Source organism: Haemaphysalis longicornis, unplaced genomic scaffold (assembly GCF_048455015.1).
Source record: "Haemaphysalis longicornis isolate Haplotype H1 unplaced genomic scaffold, Haemaphysalis longicornis Haplotype H1 scaffold_2, whole genome shotgun sequence".
NCBI lineage: Eukaryota > Metazoa > Arthropoda > Arachnida > Ixodida > Ixodidae > Haemaphysalis > Haemaphysalis longicornis.
This window is the reverse complement of record NW_027526295.1, coordinates 73,332,256-73,346,388: the sequence shown is the minus strand read 5'-3', so window position 1 is coordinate 73,346,388 and position 14,133 is coordinate 73,332,256. Positions and strand designations below refer to the sequence as shown.

General features: G+C 46.2%; 1 protein-coding gene across 1 annotated transcript in view; it reads right to left on the bottom strand.

Moving 5' to 3' along the window:
* Window positions 1–11,439, bottom strand: part of LOC144168069 (sodium channel protein type 4 subunit alpha B-like) — a 54,131-nt gene extending 42,692 nt beyond the window's left edge. Inside the window, exons 1-3 of the mRNA XM_077697153.1 lie at window positions 11,314–11,439; window positions 9,867–10,043; window positions 6,347–6,525 (exon numbers count right to left, since the gene is read on the bottom strand). Coding sequence (XP_077553279.1) covers window positions 6,347–6,525; window positions 9,867–10,043; window positions 11,314–11,439 — 482 coding nt within the window. The remainder of the gene's footprint in view (window positions 1–6,346; window positions 6,526–9,866; window positions 10,044–11,313) is intronic.
* Between the last annotated feature and the right edge of the window lie 2,694 nt (window positions 11,440–14,133).

The following is a 14,133-nucleotide window of genomic DNA, read 5'->3' as shown; positions in this document are numbered from 1 at the left end:
AGGCTAGTGCCGTTAGGGCGAAACGCTCTCGGTATCCGAATGAGATAACCCGTGCGCCATAAAAATAAAGAATGGAACACGCGCTTTGCTTGGGATACAGATAATACAGCCGGGCGCGGCCGGGCAGTAGAAACAAAACAACAAACAAGCCCAATGCATGGTTCGCGGCATTATGATCGTCACGCCACAGGTCTCCTGCGCGGTGTTCTCTGGTTGGCTGACCAATGCGCTACCATACTTGACCATGATGCCTCGGTGTTTCGGCGCGGTGTTTAATTTGGCGTTTCTCTGTTCTTCTTTCCCTTTTTGGGGGGTTTTGATTCCTGTCCTCTCCGGGATCGCCCTCGAGACATACCAAACCAAATAGCCCGGATTTTGCCTATTCCAGCACTAAACGCATTGTACAAGCGATGTCGCGTACACGAAGAAGATAACTATCCGCAATGTCTTCCCCTCCATCAGATAAAGGTGTGGCTGATGAAGTTCTATTATCAGTAAGGTAGGGGATTTATAAAGCACGTCGCTCTTCCTTTCTTTTCCCTGGACAGTCGCATGTTACAGACTCACTGAGTAGTACAGCAAGCAGCCTGGATCAAGCCTCAAGCAGCCTGGAGCAGCCTCTGCGTATTAGGCGCATTCGCAGAATGTGTGAGCACGCCATCCTCGTATTTAGGTTCTTGCGAAACGCTGTTTTAAACGACGCACCTTTGCCCCTGCAAATGTGCGCGCGCAGAGGATTCTGAAGATTAGGCCGTAGCGCATTCCACTTGAATACTTCAGAGTTAAAATTGCTGTGCATTGCTGCTTCTTTTTTCGTCTTATCTGCCCCCCTTACCCCGTCGCTCCCTTTTTTGTTTGTTCTCTTTTTTTGTGCAGCCGTAGGAGGAGTTCCAAAGAATAAACAGTTGCTAGGTTGCGCTTTCCCATTCGTGTTGTGTGTTTCTTCGTCTCCGTCTGTGCATCGTAAGCCTAAGTAGCGCATTAATCTAACCAAAGTCTTAAATGAACCAACTAGCCCCGAGAAGTGCTTTACTAAGCTGTCACTCCAACTTTTTCATCTCCCACAAAAATTAACGATTTTACGGGTGCGGACTAACATTCCTCTTTCGCTTTATAACTTTTAAAATTGACGATTTTACGGGTGAGGACTAACATTTCTGTTTTGCTTTTGACTTTTCGTCCCCTCTCTATTTTTGGACGTCACTAGAACCTGCAGACGGACTCGAAAATGGATTGTAGGCTGCGCGGCGAGTTCGGAATACCAATTAGCCCCACTTCAAACGCATCGAACTCTACGATTCGTACAGTATCAGTCATACATGCTCCAATATATTAACACGCTGTAAAGTAGAAAAACTCCCTCTTCGTGGGGATAGCGGCCAGCACTGTTCGGACAACTCAGGGTGAGAGGGAGTCCAGCTTGTCAAGAGCAGACGGCTGCAGGGAACCCTTGTTATGCTTTATATGCCAGAAAAGTGGCCCTAGTAGTTAAAGCAGCTTCATTAAATAAAGAATGAGGGGCCTGCTGAACGAATACACAAAACGCTAGAAGTAAAACAGAGCATGGGGATTTTACTTACTGCTTTTGATATGACGACAGCCATCTTTACTATTTTAGCAAGTAAGTTGGAGAAAGCACACGCTCCGAAAAACACCTTCCGGCTAGACGTCGGATGCGTCGCGAAAGGATTGCTTGCAACAACGGAGAACAAAAGTACAACCGTTATAAAACTTTCAGGTAGAAGCGAGATTTTTATTTCACGTGATGTGCATACGAAGAGTAGTGTTACGTTTAAACATCCCATACCGGCATCATTGCAATTTAAAAAAGATGAGTTGCAAAACAATTACTTGCGCCAGTTCATTTGGAAAGTCCCTGTCGTTAGCCCGCTATATATTACACTGGCTTTCAATAGAGCGGGAGGATATACACTCAACTAAAACCATTTGTGTGGCCCTCTAAAAGCGGAGACTGGCGGGAAACCCTTTTATGCTCATCTTGGTGGAAACAAAAGCGCTCAAAAAAGAGGGACGAAGGAAGACGTAGACAGCACGTCTTCCTTCGTCCCTGTTTTCTTCCTTCGTCCCTGTTTTTTGAGCGCTTTTGTTTCCACCAAGATGAACACCTACCAACTAGCCCAACTTTCTGTTGTTCTGACCCCTTTTATGCCCCAAACATACGGCCCTTCCCTATTCAGTTCTTTGCTCCTCTGTCGGTATGTTAAACTCTTAGCCAAAATGGGAGAAAATAAGACGAACCACAGCATTTATGCCTCGCGAAGAACATTTAGTCCCCTAGAGACCAAACGCGCCAAGATTAGGGCCATGTGAAAAATTAAGGGGCCAAATGTTGTACCCTCGACGCGAATGGGACGAAGGGAAAGACTAACAGCACCCTTTGCCCCCGCAACGTTGCTGTTGCTCCCCCTGGCGGCGGCCCTCCGACTTGTTTCTACTTGTTCGGCGGCCAGCGGGGACGGACATGCGAAAGGTCAGTTGCGGCGGCGGGGGCTTTTCCCCATTCGTTTTTTTTTTTTTTGTGAGCATGTACCTCAGCGTCAGAGTGTCAGTTGTTTTTAAAACCAACGCCAGTCCATTCGCTGTGCGTTACTGCTGACAACGACCTAATTTTTATTTGTTTCGGTCAATATTTACCTAATTTTTTACTTAACCTTAAAATAGTAAAAACGCAATTTTTCTTCAAACGAGCGGCCCAACCGCATACATAACCGCCCCAGCAGGAGCAGCGTACAAAAAGGAACCTAACCACTAACTTTTTTAAGTGCGAATGCACTTCTTAAGCGAGCCTGAAGCGTCCGCCGCCGTCCGCATAGCAACAGCTGCGGGTGCGCGTGCTCCTCGTCTTCCTTGGCAACGGGGGGAGATGGGCGCGCGCTGCCTGGCCGCTGACATGTCACGTACCCACGTGGGGGATTGGCCAGGAATCTGGCGTGAGAAGGGCTAATGCACCCGCTTAAAGGAGTACTGACACGAAATTTCAAAGCTGAGATCCGCTCTAGCAATCAAGTACAACGACAACACAAATAGGTGTCTGTGAATAAATGCATCTTTCTTTCTTTGTAGTTGTGTGTGTGTGTGTGATCGCTCTTTCGCGAACATTACCGACCCGCGCAAATTCAACTCGTGCATTCGCACTTTCGCATTCTTCCCCTCGGGGAAATGCGGGGAATTTTTCTTTTGAAATTGCAGTTTAAATTAATTTATAGCCAGAAATGTCATAAAGCGTGGTTAACACGTGGTCGAGACTCTTGAAGGGCTCTCACTTTTTAGGCAAACACATGAACACTAAAATAACAACATAGTGCGGTTAGGGTACAAGAATTACTCGCAGAAATATTAAAGTTCAAATGAAAACGTGATATCTTAAGCAGAAAAATTAAAACAAGTCTGGCAAAACGCCGGATCTGCAAGGGACGCGTACACTCTGAGGCTGACTAGGGCAAAAATAGTTGCACCTTCGTAACCGCAACTACGTCCAGAATAAAACTAGAAAATAACGGTTAAAATCGAATGTAGATTGGCTGAATACGGCATTTTTCTCCATATTTTGCGGAACCAAAACTTGTAATCTGCCGGACCACAGCAGAATGGCAAAATGAAGTTTTCCTCGAAGGCGTGGTCTGACCACCCTAATAAAAGCCCGCAACAGAACCGTAGTATCTTTCTGCACCTCCCGGCGAGCTTTTTCTGTTCAGAATACAGTGTTATCTTATGGCCCCTTTTCCAGTTCCAGTCCTCCTAGTCGCCGCCACGGTGAAACTAAACTGGCAGTAAGGCGCCCCCCAATGATTGTTTGGCTTTCGAAGAACTCGTGCACGAAACATTCTCGTCCTGCAGTCCTTCCCGCACCCACCCGTCACCGGCGCCTTTCACATGAACTTCACAGTAGCAGGCGACCGCTCGCGTGACTAATCTACAGTGGCTGATAGCTTCCTTCACTTTTTGTCATTTTCGTTGCTTCCTGACTGGTAGCCTTGCGCTGGCAGCGTGGTCAGCCTCAAACATTTTTACCCCTTTCCTTTGAAAGCCTTTTTTGTGTGCACGTACGAACTCACTGTGAACTGTCCGCAAAGAGGATATAAAAACGTACAGCCATAGCCACTCCCCATAGCAAGCTGAGGGGACGCCCTTTTGATTGTTTCGCCCTAGGCTATTTGTTAAACATTGAGAAAATTTGGCACTTATTACATTTTTTAGATAAAAACGCATTCTTCGACACCGACACCACAGCCAAAAATCAATAATGACCTTGTTCTACAAACCTGCACCATAAGCGCAGGAAAGCAGGTTTTTGTTCAAATAACTAAATATTTCTTGTTTTTTTATTTTTGATTGCAGTCAAACCATTTGGTTTAGAGCTGGTGCTGACAGGAAGCGTCTCTTTCCTTACATGCCTCGTGAAAGGGAGGGAAGGGGCCCTTGTTTTGTGCTACGTAAGCCTCTGAGCATAAAGCGAATTTTTACGGGAATAATGAGCAATCTCTACATTTTCTGTTGTCCTGATACAGTGGTTCAATGCGTTCAGTTAGGGAGCATGAGTCCCCAGGATCTGTTGCTGGTTTGAGTGGCGTCTTTTCTGCTGGAGTAGGAAAAACAACAATGCCTCAGTTTCGCATGTTAACGACCGTGGCCATGGTCTTAATTAATCCGTAGTCTTGTACTCAGTGCACTTCACAGGCCACGTTTGGCTGGACTACATAAAGCGTTGATTTTTCTTTTATCTTTTTGCTGTTTAGGATATATTTACGGATGCTTGTTAGGGCTGCTGGAAACTGTGTTTTTGTTATTTTTGCGTCCTACCACGAATGTTATCCTACCACAAATAACACTTGTTTTCTTGCCCAATTTCATTCTTGTAGGAGCGTGACGACATGCGCCCCTTGCCAACAGCGGCACGGAGGATAGTTGTCTCCTCTCAACGGACAAGTACCTCGTGCAAGTGGAGCAAGTTTGCGCCAAGGACAGCAGCCATGTATACCCGGAATATCCAAATACTGGGCGCATCGCCTTGACAAAGTGTGCCAAACAGGCCTTCGAAATAGAGACTCTGAAATACAGACTGGAGTACGGTTTACTTGTGTTGTGTATATTGCTTACACAGTGTTGAAATAAAAGCTTGAAAGTGACATTTTCTTTGTCGTGAATATTTTAAGTGGCCAAAAAATACTGTTTCTGGTCTGTATACTCCTGCTTTCTGAAGTGTCGGTCTAATGGAAAGACAGTCACTCCCCATGGAGTATTTGCACGAGCCAACACATCGTCTTTTAGTATGCACGGGTAATTTAGAGGAGAGCATTTGCAGGAATGAACATTTAGTCTTAAAAGCATCAATTGGTCTAGGGGCAGTAATCGGAAAGATTGACGATTGACACTCCGATGACCAACAGTTGGTCTCCAGTGGACTAACAGGGGACACTAACAGTTGATCTGCAAGAGACCAACAGTTAGTCCTTATGGTGGACCAACTTTGAAACCATCAAGGGACTAATTGTAGATGGACTATCAGTTGGTACCCTTGCCGTTACTCCCAAAAAGGACTAATGCTAGTGGCAACACATTTTAGTCCCCAAAAGGACTAACGCCGATGCCCCGTTAGTCCTTTTTGGCTAAGAGTGTACAATCAAGCAATGATTTCTTTATGGTGAAACGCGACGCGAGCCGTATGCGTGAACTGATAATACTCGACAGGTAGCCTGCTCCGGTCTTCCTAAGAATACGCCGATCACGCCTATGCTCTGCGCGCAGCCAGCGCTTCGCTTGGTGAGGTCGTCCCCTCAGTAGTGACGGTAAATGTCTCATGGCGGAAGGCCGCATTGCCTGAGTCTGTAGACGAATAGCTATAAGAACACGATGAATAATTGCTCAGTGTGTGTGTATTGCTTTATTGGTAGTGACAAAACGGCAGCTCATGATGAAGTCGTAGCAACCACACATACATCAGAATGTGTCTGTAACCTTCCGGAACAGGCTACATTGTACTATATTAGGAGAAGTGCTGCACTCAGCTTTGAAAATAAAACAACCTCCGAGCCGCCATTGCTTATTCACATTTTGGTTTGCAATTTTTGATGCGCATAGAAACTACACCTCGGCTGTGATGTGATACTACTAAATCACTCCAACTCCTTGCGATTGTGTAGGATCTGCAAAACATGATGTGTATTCATTAGGGTAAATATTGGAACTTTGTCGTATATACAACTTTTATTATGTAGTCATAAATCCTAAATACTTAGTGACTGCACCGCATAAACAGGTAATGTCCACGTGACGTATATTTACATCAGGCCCCCGAGCGACAGAAGCAGCGTGGATGAAGTCTCACCTGGACTGCGAAGCGGAGTCCTCGTCTGCCTCGAAGATGTTCTCAGCCGCCAGCGCGAAGGCCACGACCACGAGCAAGATGACGAGGAGCAGGTGGAACAGGGGCTCCAGCAGAGACAGCAGCACGTTAAGCAGGTACATCATCGTGTCCCACGTGCGGGCCACGTACACCAGCCTGAACTGCGAGCACGTAAGAAAGGTCAACAGCAAACCGACCTCATCAGGCCCCTTTCGTCATCAAATATGCGTGCAATGCTCATCCTTGTCGTGAATTTGGCATTTTCGCCGCTTCAGTCACAAGTGTATGATGCAGTGCCGACACTTATTGTGCAAAGAAATGACAACATTTTGTATTTTTAGTCGCCCTACCTACAGCGGCAACGATATATGACCTTCAGGATCGGCACCTACTTCACATTAACGGCTGTTCATTGCTAGAAGTACGTTTAGTTACTTTCAAACTGGTCGCACAGGAGGGCAAGAAAGCGCTAATTCAACACAACCAAATCGGGCTTACTCTAATAAGTCAGCTGTATTTTAAACATCGATTGCTGAATAAGCTGAGCATACGGCTGAATTCGTCAAACGCTCTAATAGGTTAAATGAAAAACGGTAGTACTATTTACTACCTATTATACCAAAAATTCTCAGGAAGCTTAGCCTACTAGGGACCTTGTCATTTTAAGGGGTTTCAAGAATATCGCTTTAGTTGCTTCTTGCGCAGTTCTTCGGCCATATAATTTATTTATTTTAAATATGTTTTTGTAACGGCTAGGACACTTGGCGCGCACATGCTTTCTGTCATGAGCGTCATTCGTTTACGGTGAAAGCATTCGGAGGTGCGTTCCCAACGCAATCTCTCCGTCAGTGTACCCGTAACGAGGGCCGGTATGCTCTGCATTGGCATACACTGTTTTTGACAGCCGCAATTCGAACAACGAACAAACTTTACATCGAGTGTCGGTATGCCTTGAGCCTTCCCGCACCGAACAGAACTGCCTCGGACAGCAAAGAGCTTACACGCTTCGCTAAAACCTCATGACCCCTTGCAACGTTATTTTTCTAAAGTTTGCCCATGATTACACCGCGTGTGGTGTCATCCAGTGATTTAAAGGTACTCTCGATCACAGCTTCAAGGGGAGCACACGGATAAGAAGCACACGATGTCAAGGTACTGCAGGTAGAAATGTTCTCACAATTTCGCGATGGTCGACTTTCAGAGGAACGCAAAGCTTGGTCGTCACGAGGTGGGGTGACGTCACGACACACACGTGTCAATGAACAAACCCCAAGAAGGCGCTATCGAAAGCTTAGGCTTCCTTCAGCGGAGTACTTCCAGCATCCAACACCTAGAACATAGTCAAAGTGCACCTGCGAATTGCTTTTACCTCATTGCGCTGCGCCTTAGCCGCTTTAAATGCAGCAGTTAAAAATACAGCGTTTGTTCGGTTCCAAAATCCAAGAGGTCAACGCGATGGACAGTGGATATCAGGACATGCCCTAAGACGCAATCGAATGCGGCATGTAATAATTTTAGCGAGTTAATTATTATTTTACATCCCTTCCCATAATATTTTTCACGCGAAAAAAAAAACGAGCTGAATGGAGGAAATCTGCGCTAACTTCAGCTGTTGATAAATCATGTACAAGACAGAGAATATTTTGCGTCTTTGTGTTATCTTTCGACAGTGCTTATAGCACAATGGTATAACAAGCGACGGTGTCATTTCTGGTCATAAGGCTTTTCCGCGAACTGCAGGGTTATCTTTTTTATATTGTTAAAAAACAAACCAATCGACAACCACGCTGTCAAACTGCTGTTACGATGCTTTGGCACAAAGCCGTCTTTTTTTTGCGTGGCTCTAATTAGTATTTTTTTCGCATGCTACACTCCTCTGCTTGAACATTCGAGGTGAATACCGTATTTACTCGCGTAATGAACACACTCGAATAATGAACGCACCCCGAATTTTAGTCATCGAAATTAGGTTTCTTTTTTTCACCGCGTAAAAAAATGCACACCCAACTTATCAACCCTGCAGTCCAACAAATTGTCGTACTGCAGCTTTCTCACTTTACTCGCTCCCGCTGATGATGATCGCTCATGCAACCTGGAGCCCTCTCTCGAAGTAAAAGCGAACAAACACTCTGGCGCAGTGTCTTGGGACAGTCAATCACAACACTCAGTCGGCTGAATCCACTGAGCGTCTAGCCCAACTTTTTGTCGTGATAGCGTTTTTACTTGCTTGCTTTTCCGCTCGCCTTTCACTTTTCAGTCGGAGATGGGCCGAAATGTCGGTTAGACGGCCAGTTTTAAGTTAAAGGTTGTGGAGCACGCAGTTGAGCATGGGAACCGTGCTCAGAATTGACGAATTTCGGAATTGACGAAGTGAAGCCTTGACAAACGAGAACGAGTGCAGTTCAATAAAAATGCTGTGTGTTTGCCAATTGTGTACGCTTATATTTACTACGAAAGGTAGGTTGTTTTGTGGTGGCCTTTGTTTTGTTTTGCGGTGGCCTTCTTTCGTCACTCCTGAATATTTTTTTTGAAATTACCCCGCATAATAAACGCACCCCCAACTTGTCTTCCGTTTTCCGGGAAAAAAAAAGTGCGCTGATTACGCGAGTAAATACGGTATCTATGCCATGCAGAACAGGCCGGAATAGCACCCTTGCAAACACCCGTGTCTGATAAAAAGGGACCGTTTTCTTGCTGCAGAAAGAAGCTATAGGCTGCACTGTTGCTATAAATAGAAGCTGCGTATGTAACAGGATTCGCAGAGAGTGGGATACGTAATGTGTCCTCTACTTTGCAAAATAAACAATTGGCGGTGTTTTGTTGAAATAAAGGTGAGGTTTAAACATTCAGGCCCTGGTAACACCAGCTTGACGCGTAGGCATGTTGGCCTGCATCTGAGCTGTAAACGACCGGTATACAAGCGCTCCAGTGGCTTATGCTCCTCAAAAATCCTCATAGATGCATGTCACACCTGAACTGCTGTTGCTCATGTACGTTTACGCATCCAGATGTTAATGGTTCATCGGTGATACTTTTGTATTGATCCGCGACACGGAGGGCGTGGTCGTCGTCTAGGGCGTGCCGTTGTCGCGAGAATCAAAAGAAGCCAGTGACACTTGCCGACAAGGAGATACCCTTTTCGATGCGTCAATCTGAAAGCTACTATGGTACAGTTGGATTTTAGTGCATAAAATCTGCTTCTTGAAATAAAATTTATTCGGAAGTTAGAACCGGGCGGCTGGACTTGTGCTCTTCTGTCCTGTAATTGGGTTAATTTTAGTATGCGGATCTTGCACGAATTCGCCACATCAACCTTCTGCTGCTTCGGATAGCGTTTTTCTTGGTCGTGCGCTGGGGATGAACGGGAGCGTATTAGAGCGCTTGACTCGCTCTCGTTTCTGGGTAAAATGGCCGGTTGCAAGAAACCGCGGCGACAACCTGGTTCCCGCAATTCCGCCGCTTTTTTTTCTAAACGACATCAGCCAGCCCGCCAGTTCCTTACCAGGCGGAGAAAGCGCATGCGCACGCCCACTTCGTAGCGGAACAGCACGAGCAGGTCCGAAGTGATGCTGCACAGCACAGCGCCGAGGTCGAGCACCCAGAACGTCTTGCGAAAGAACGACCAGCCTCGGGCCGTCAGCTTGATGGCCATCTCGATCGAGAACGCCACGCTCGCAGCCTGCGCGCAGCCAGGGTTGCAGACTCCTGAGTCAATTTCTAGCGCTAGTGATTATTCAGAGAACACGTACAATCTTTGCAAACAGAAAGTATGGGGTATGCTTAAAACTCTCCAACGATATGCAGGCGAAAGTTTCGTTGGACATTCTATTGATCCGCTGTTGAAATTCCTATTGAACTTTGCGGCCGTGCCTGTCACCACTTGATGAGCCCACTCCACAGCACCTTGCAAAGCTTATTTCATTGGCCCGCCGTATCCAGGAGTCACCTCATCGTCCCTGTAGGAACCTTCACCTCTTAAGGCCGCTCGTGTTGTACGTGCGTCAGTGGCCTACCCTCCACCGGCGCTGCCTTTTCCCTTTATCAGTACACACTCAGATGTTCGGTTCAATTTTGCAGACCTCACAACGCTTCTCTGTACATTAAGAGCTCACTGAAATAGAGATATAAGGCGTTCACATTAAAACTGGTACTTTAGTAATTACTCGTAGCCTCTAATTCCGAACTACTAAGTTGTGTAGGAAAGTAAATGTCAAGTTTCGGTGGTGATGCAACAAGACGTGCTTAAATGTGTCTTCTGACACGCCGTGTCCAGATCAGGGATCGACAATAGCAAGTTTCAGCATATGAAGAACCGCCACTAAAAATATCTGTCCTGTACATGCGCTCTAGTGGCGCTTGTAGTATTTGTACATTACTCGTCCTCTTTTAGACCCTATCAAATACGCGTATACATTCGTGTAGAGATGAACGTTTGGAGGGTGGTAAGATACAGGAAATTGGCCAGGGACGCTGCGTGATGATCCAAGGGTAAGCGGTTGATGCTTGCTAAACCCAGAACTCTGGATTGCAGTTATTCAGCTTGAGCGGTGGGGATCGACAAAACTGAAAACCAACGCTTCGCAAAGAGCAAGATTTTTTTAGTGCTTCAAGAGGCTAAGATAGCATTACAAAATGCGATGTGGACGCCTCTGCGGCTACATATCTTCGAATCACCAGTCGCATTCTCCATTAGGTCCTTATATCTTGCTCTTTTCGATGCACTACAGCTTACTCTGTCTGAGAAAGAAATTAGTTTTTGGGGTGGCTGTCTTGAGTGGTAACCAATGTGACGGAGCGCAGGCGACGGCAAAAAAAAACGAAGGGACCAGTGCCGTTCCTGTGTTTTCTTGGTGCCGTCTGCCTTCCGTCACACTGGTTACCACTCAAGGATGTAACACCGTTGCAGGTGGCCGTACCGCTCCTTATGCGCCAGTCGTGAGCAGACTTACCATGTTTCCCCAGGTGATTAGGTTTTTGAGATCGGCGTTCGCGTAGCTGCCGTCCAGCGCCAGGAACACTGTGCTCAGGATGATGAGCACATGAATGGACAGGTCCAGGAAAGGGCTGGCCGCCATTTCACGGCAGATGAACCGAAGCGTCTCCCAGTTGGCTACGCCAGGAGTGAAAGCCCAGCTATCTCGTTCAGGCACCGCAAACAAGAACCTATACTAGCGTAGTTCTCATTTGAGCAGCTAAATTGTTCCGCGCAATTCCAACTTTAAAAACATGAGCGTCTTTGTAGAAAAGTCGCTGCGGTCAACATAGTTTAAAATAAGTGTCGTGGTGAAACATCGACGATGCGTAGACTATCAGTTGTGAATGCCAGTTCAATATGGGAAGTAAAAACAATAACTACGCAGTGTTTTACTCAGGCAATGAAAGAAACTTCGGATTTGGATTGTGACGCATTGAAGCTTCAATTAGGCCACGGGGCACGCCACATTACAGGGACAGAGAACATTTAGGACCAGCGGGGTGAAAGAATGGTGTCGGGTTCTTTACACTGCACCAAAACCGGACCAGTTTGGAGCTTTTTTTCTCGTCTATCTGTCAACAGGCTCCCGCGACCAAGAAAAAATGGATCGCGCAACAGACGGCACTGGAGGAGAAGTAGACAAACACTTGCGACAAACAAAGCCGAAGTGTTTGTCTACTTCTCGTCTGGTTTGTTGCGCTGCCGCTTTCTTTTGAATTTACGTACTAACAACCCCAAGTTTGAGTTCTTATGAGGCCAGGAATTGAGCCCTCCACCATGTGGTCGGTAGACCAACTCGCAGGCCACATGCACAAACTCGCTCACATGAACAGCACCACACTTGACTGTGCGTAACGATGCAAACCCAACCTGATTGCAAACCAGTTGCAACTCTTTTGGGTGCAAACAGTTTTACATCTTTTATTTCGTCGCACCATAAACAACAAGGGGACATATAACAAAAAGTTCCTTTGACACCTTTTCATACGGGACCTGGCGGGCGGCTTGCTGTAAGTGTACCACGAGTTTACCCTAATTGTCTGTGCAATGCACCCCGACGTTTAGCGGTGACCACTCTTGCCCTGCACAACCAATTCGTTGCGATTTTTTTTAATTTGTCGCCAGGTGGTTGCCTTAGCGTACTGCACAAAACGGTAAGCCCTGGTGTGTTTTTTGTGCTTAAATTTCCATAGACATGTTACCATGCTTCGATGATTGTCTGAAGCTATGTATTCTTTCCATAAGCATGGCTTTTAATAAACCCACCAACGTACCTTGCCTGAAGTGATCCTTCCTTCACGGTTTTCGGACATACCAAACCACGTACACGGTCATATTTTAAATATAATTTTTGCTTTCACTTGAGATTTTCAAATTCTGCTATATGTACTTGAAAATCTGGCAGTGAATTCGCTGAAACGGACAGAAATTGCTCTTGCTTTAAGTCAGTCGGATACATGTTTGCACGATGAAAAAGCTTTCTTAATTTTTTGCGCAGTTCGCACATTTTTGTTGGCGCTCTGGATTGTTCATAATGAAGGCTGCAATGTCTCTCAATAATTTTTTTAAACAGCAGGGCTGTTTAAGCTTTTAGTTCAGCCGTGGTGCGTTTTCCATAAAACTACCATCATCGATGAAGTGGAGAGGGTAGAAAATGCTAGACCAAGAAATGTGAGAGAAAATGGCGAGGAGAAAAGGAGCCCATCAGCTGGGGATAGGAGTGCGCGCCCCAAGAAGAAAATGTGCTCTGGTAGGTCGCGGGAATCAAACCCGGGACCTTTACGCCGTAAAATTGGCAACTTAACAACGGGGCCACGCTATAGGCCCGGGGGTACGGGTTTAGCAGCGGCGGAAAGCAACAACATGTGCAGCTAATTCGAAAGAAAAAATGTTGTGCTGGCACGCAGTGCGCTACACCTAGAACAAAAAAAGGTTGATAGGAATTTTCACTAGTATTACAGCCAAATTGGTTATTTTGAAGTGGAACAAATAAATAAACCTGACAAGAAATTTAGGCGCGCACATCGTGCAAAAACCATTCCATCTCGCCTTCCCCAGCCGCCTCACGGCTATAGAGACCGGGCGGCCGTTGTATGGTACCACCGTCGCTCCAGCAAACAGCGCCGCCCGTGGCAAACCGCTCGTCAGTGGAATGCCGGCGGCGGTCAGCGCAGCGTAGTTGTGCAGTGCTTTTTGTCGTTCTGCTGCGGTGCAGTTTGTAAAGCGTAAATAACCACAAGGACTCCTTTCAGATGGGTAAATCTTGAAAGTAGAGGCTACCTTTATGAGGCACGCCATATGTGGGATTTACAACCCATACTCAGTAATTACAAATAGCAGACGACGCTCAATGAGTCAACGTCGAAGTCAAGTTGGAAGTGCAGGTTTGTTCCTTCCTGCAAATTTTTTACGCCTGCTGCCTGCACGCAGTTTCGCGTATCGTGGAATATATTCAAGCTCAATGCTCCAAAAAAGCTGGTGTGTGCAGCCGATCCAGGAATGATGCGGCGCTGGCCGTTGGTAGTTGGTGACGAAACCGCGTCGTGCACAAGCGAAAGGCAAAGTTGGAGGGTGCCTTCGAAGATTTAACCCAAAACGGAAATTGTGATGGACGACGCTTCGTAAATTTATTAACTTCGGAACAAACGTGTTTAATTTCAGACAAATACGCTTACTACAGTCATCGGTGTTTAATTTAACAGAAATACGCGAACTACAGTCATCAGGGAATCGTTTACAGAATAAATACCGTATAGTAGAACGATACTGTTGTCGGGGAAAAGCAGTGCTTTAC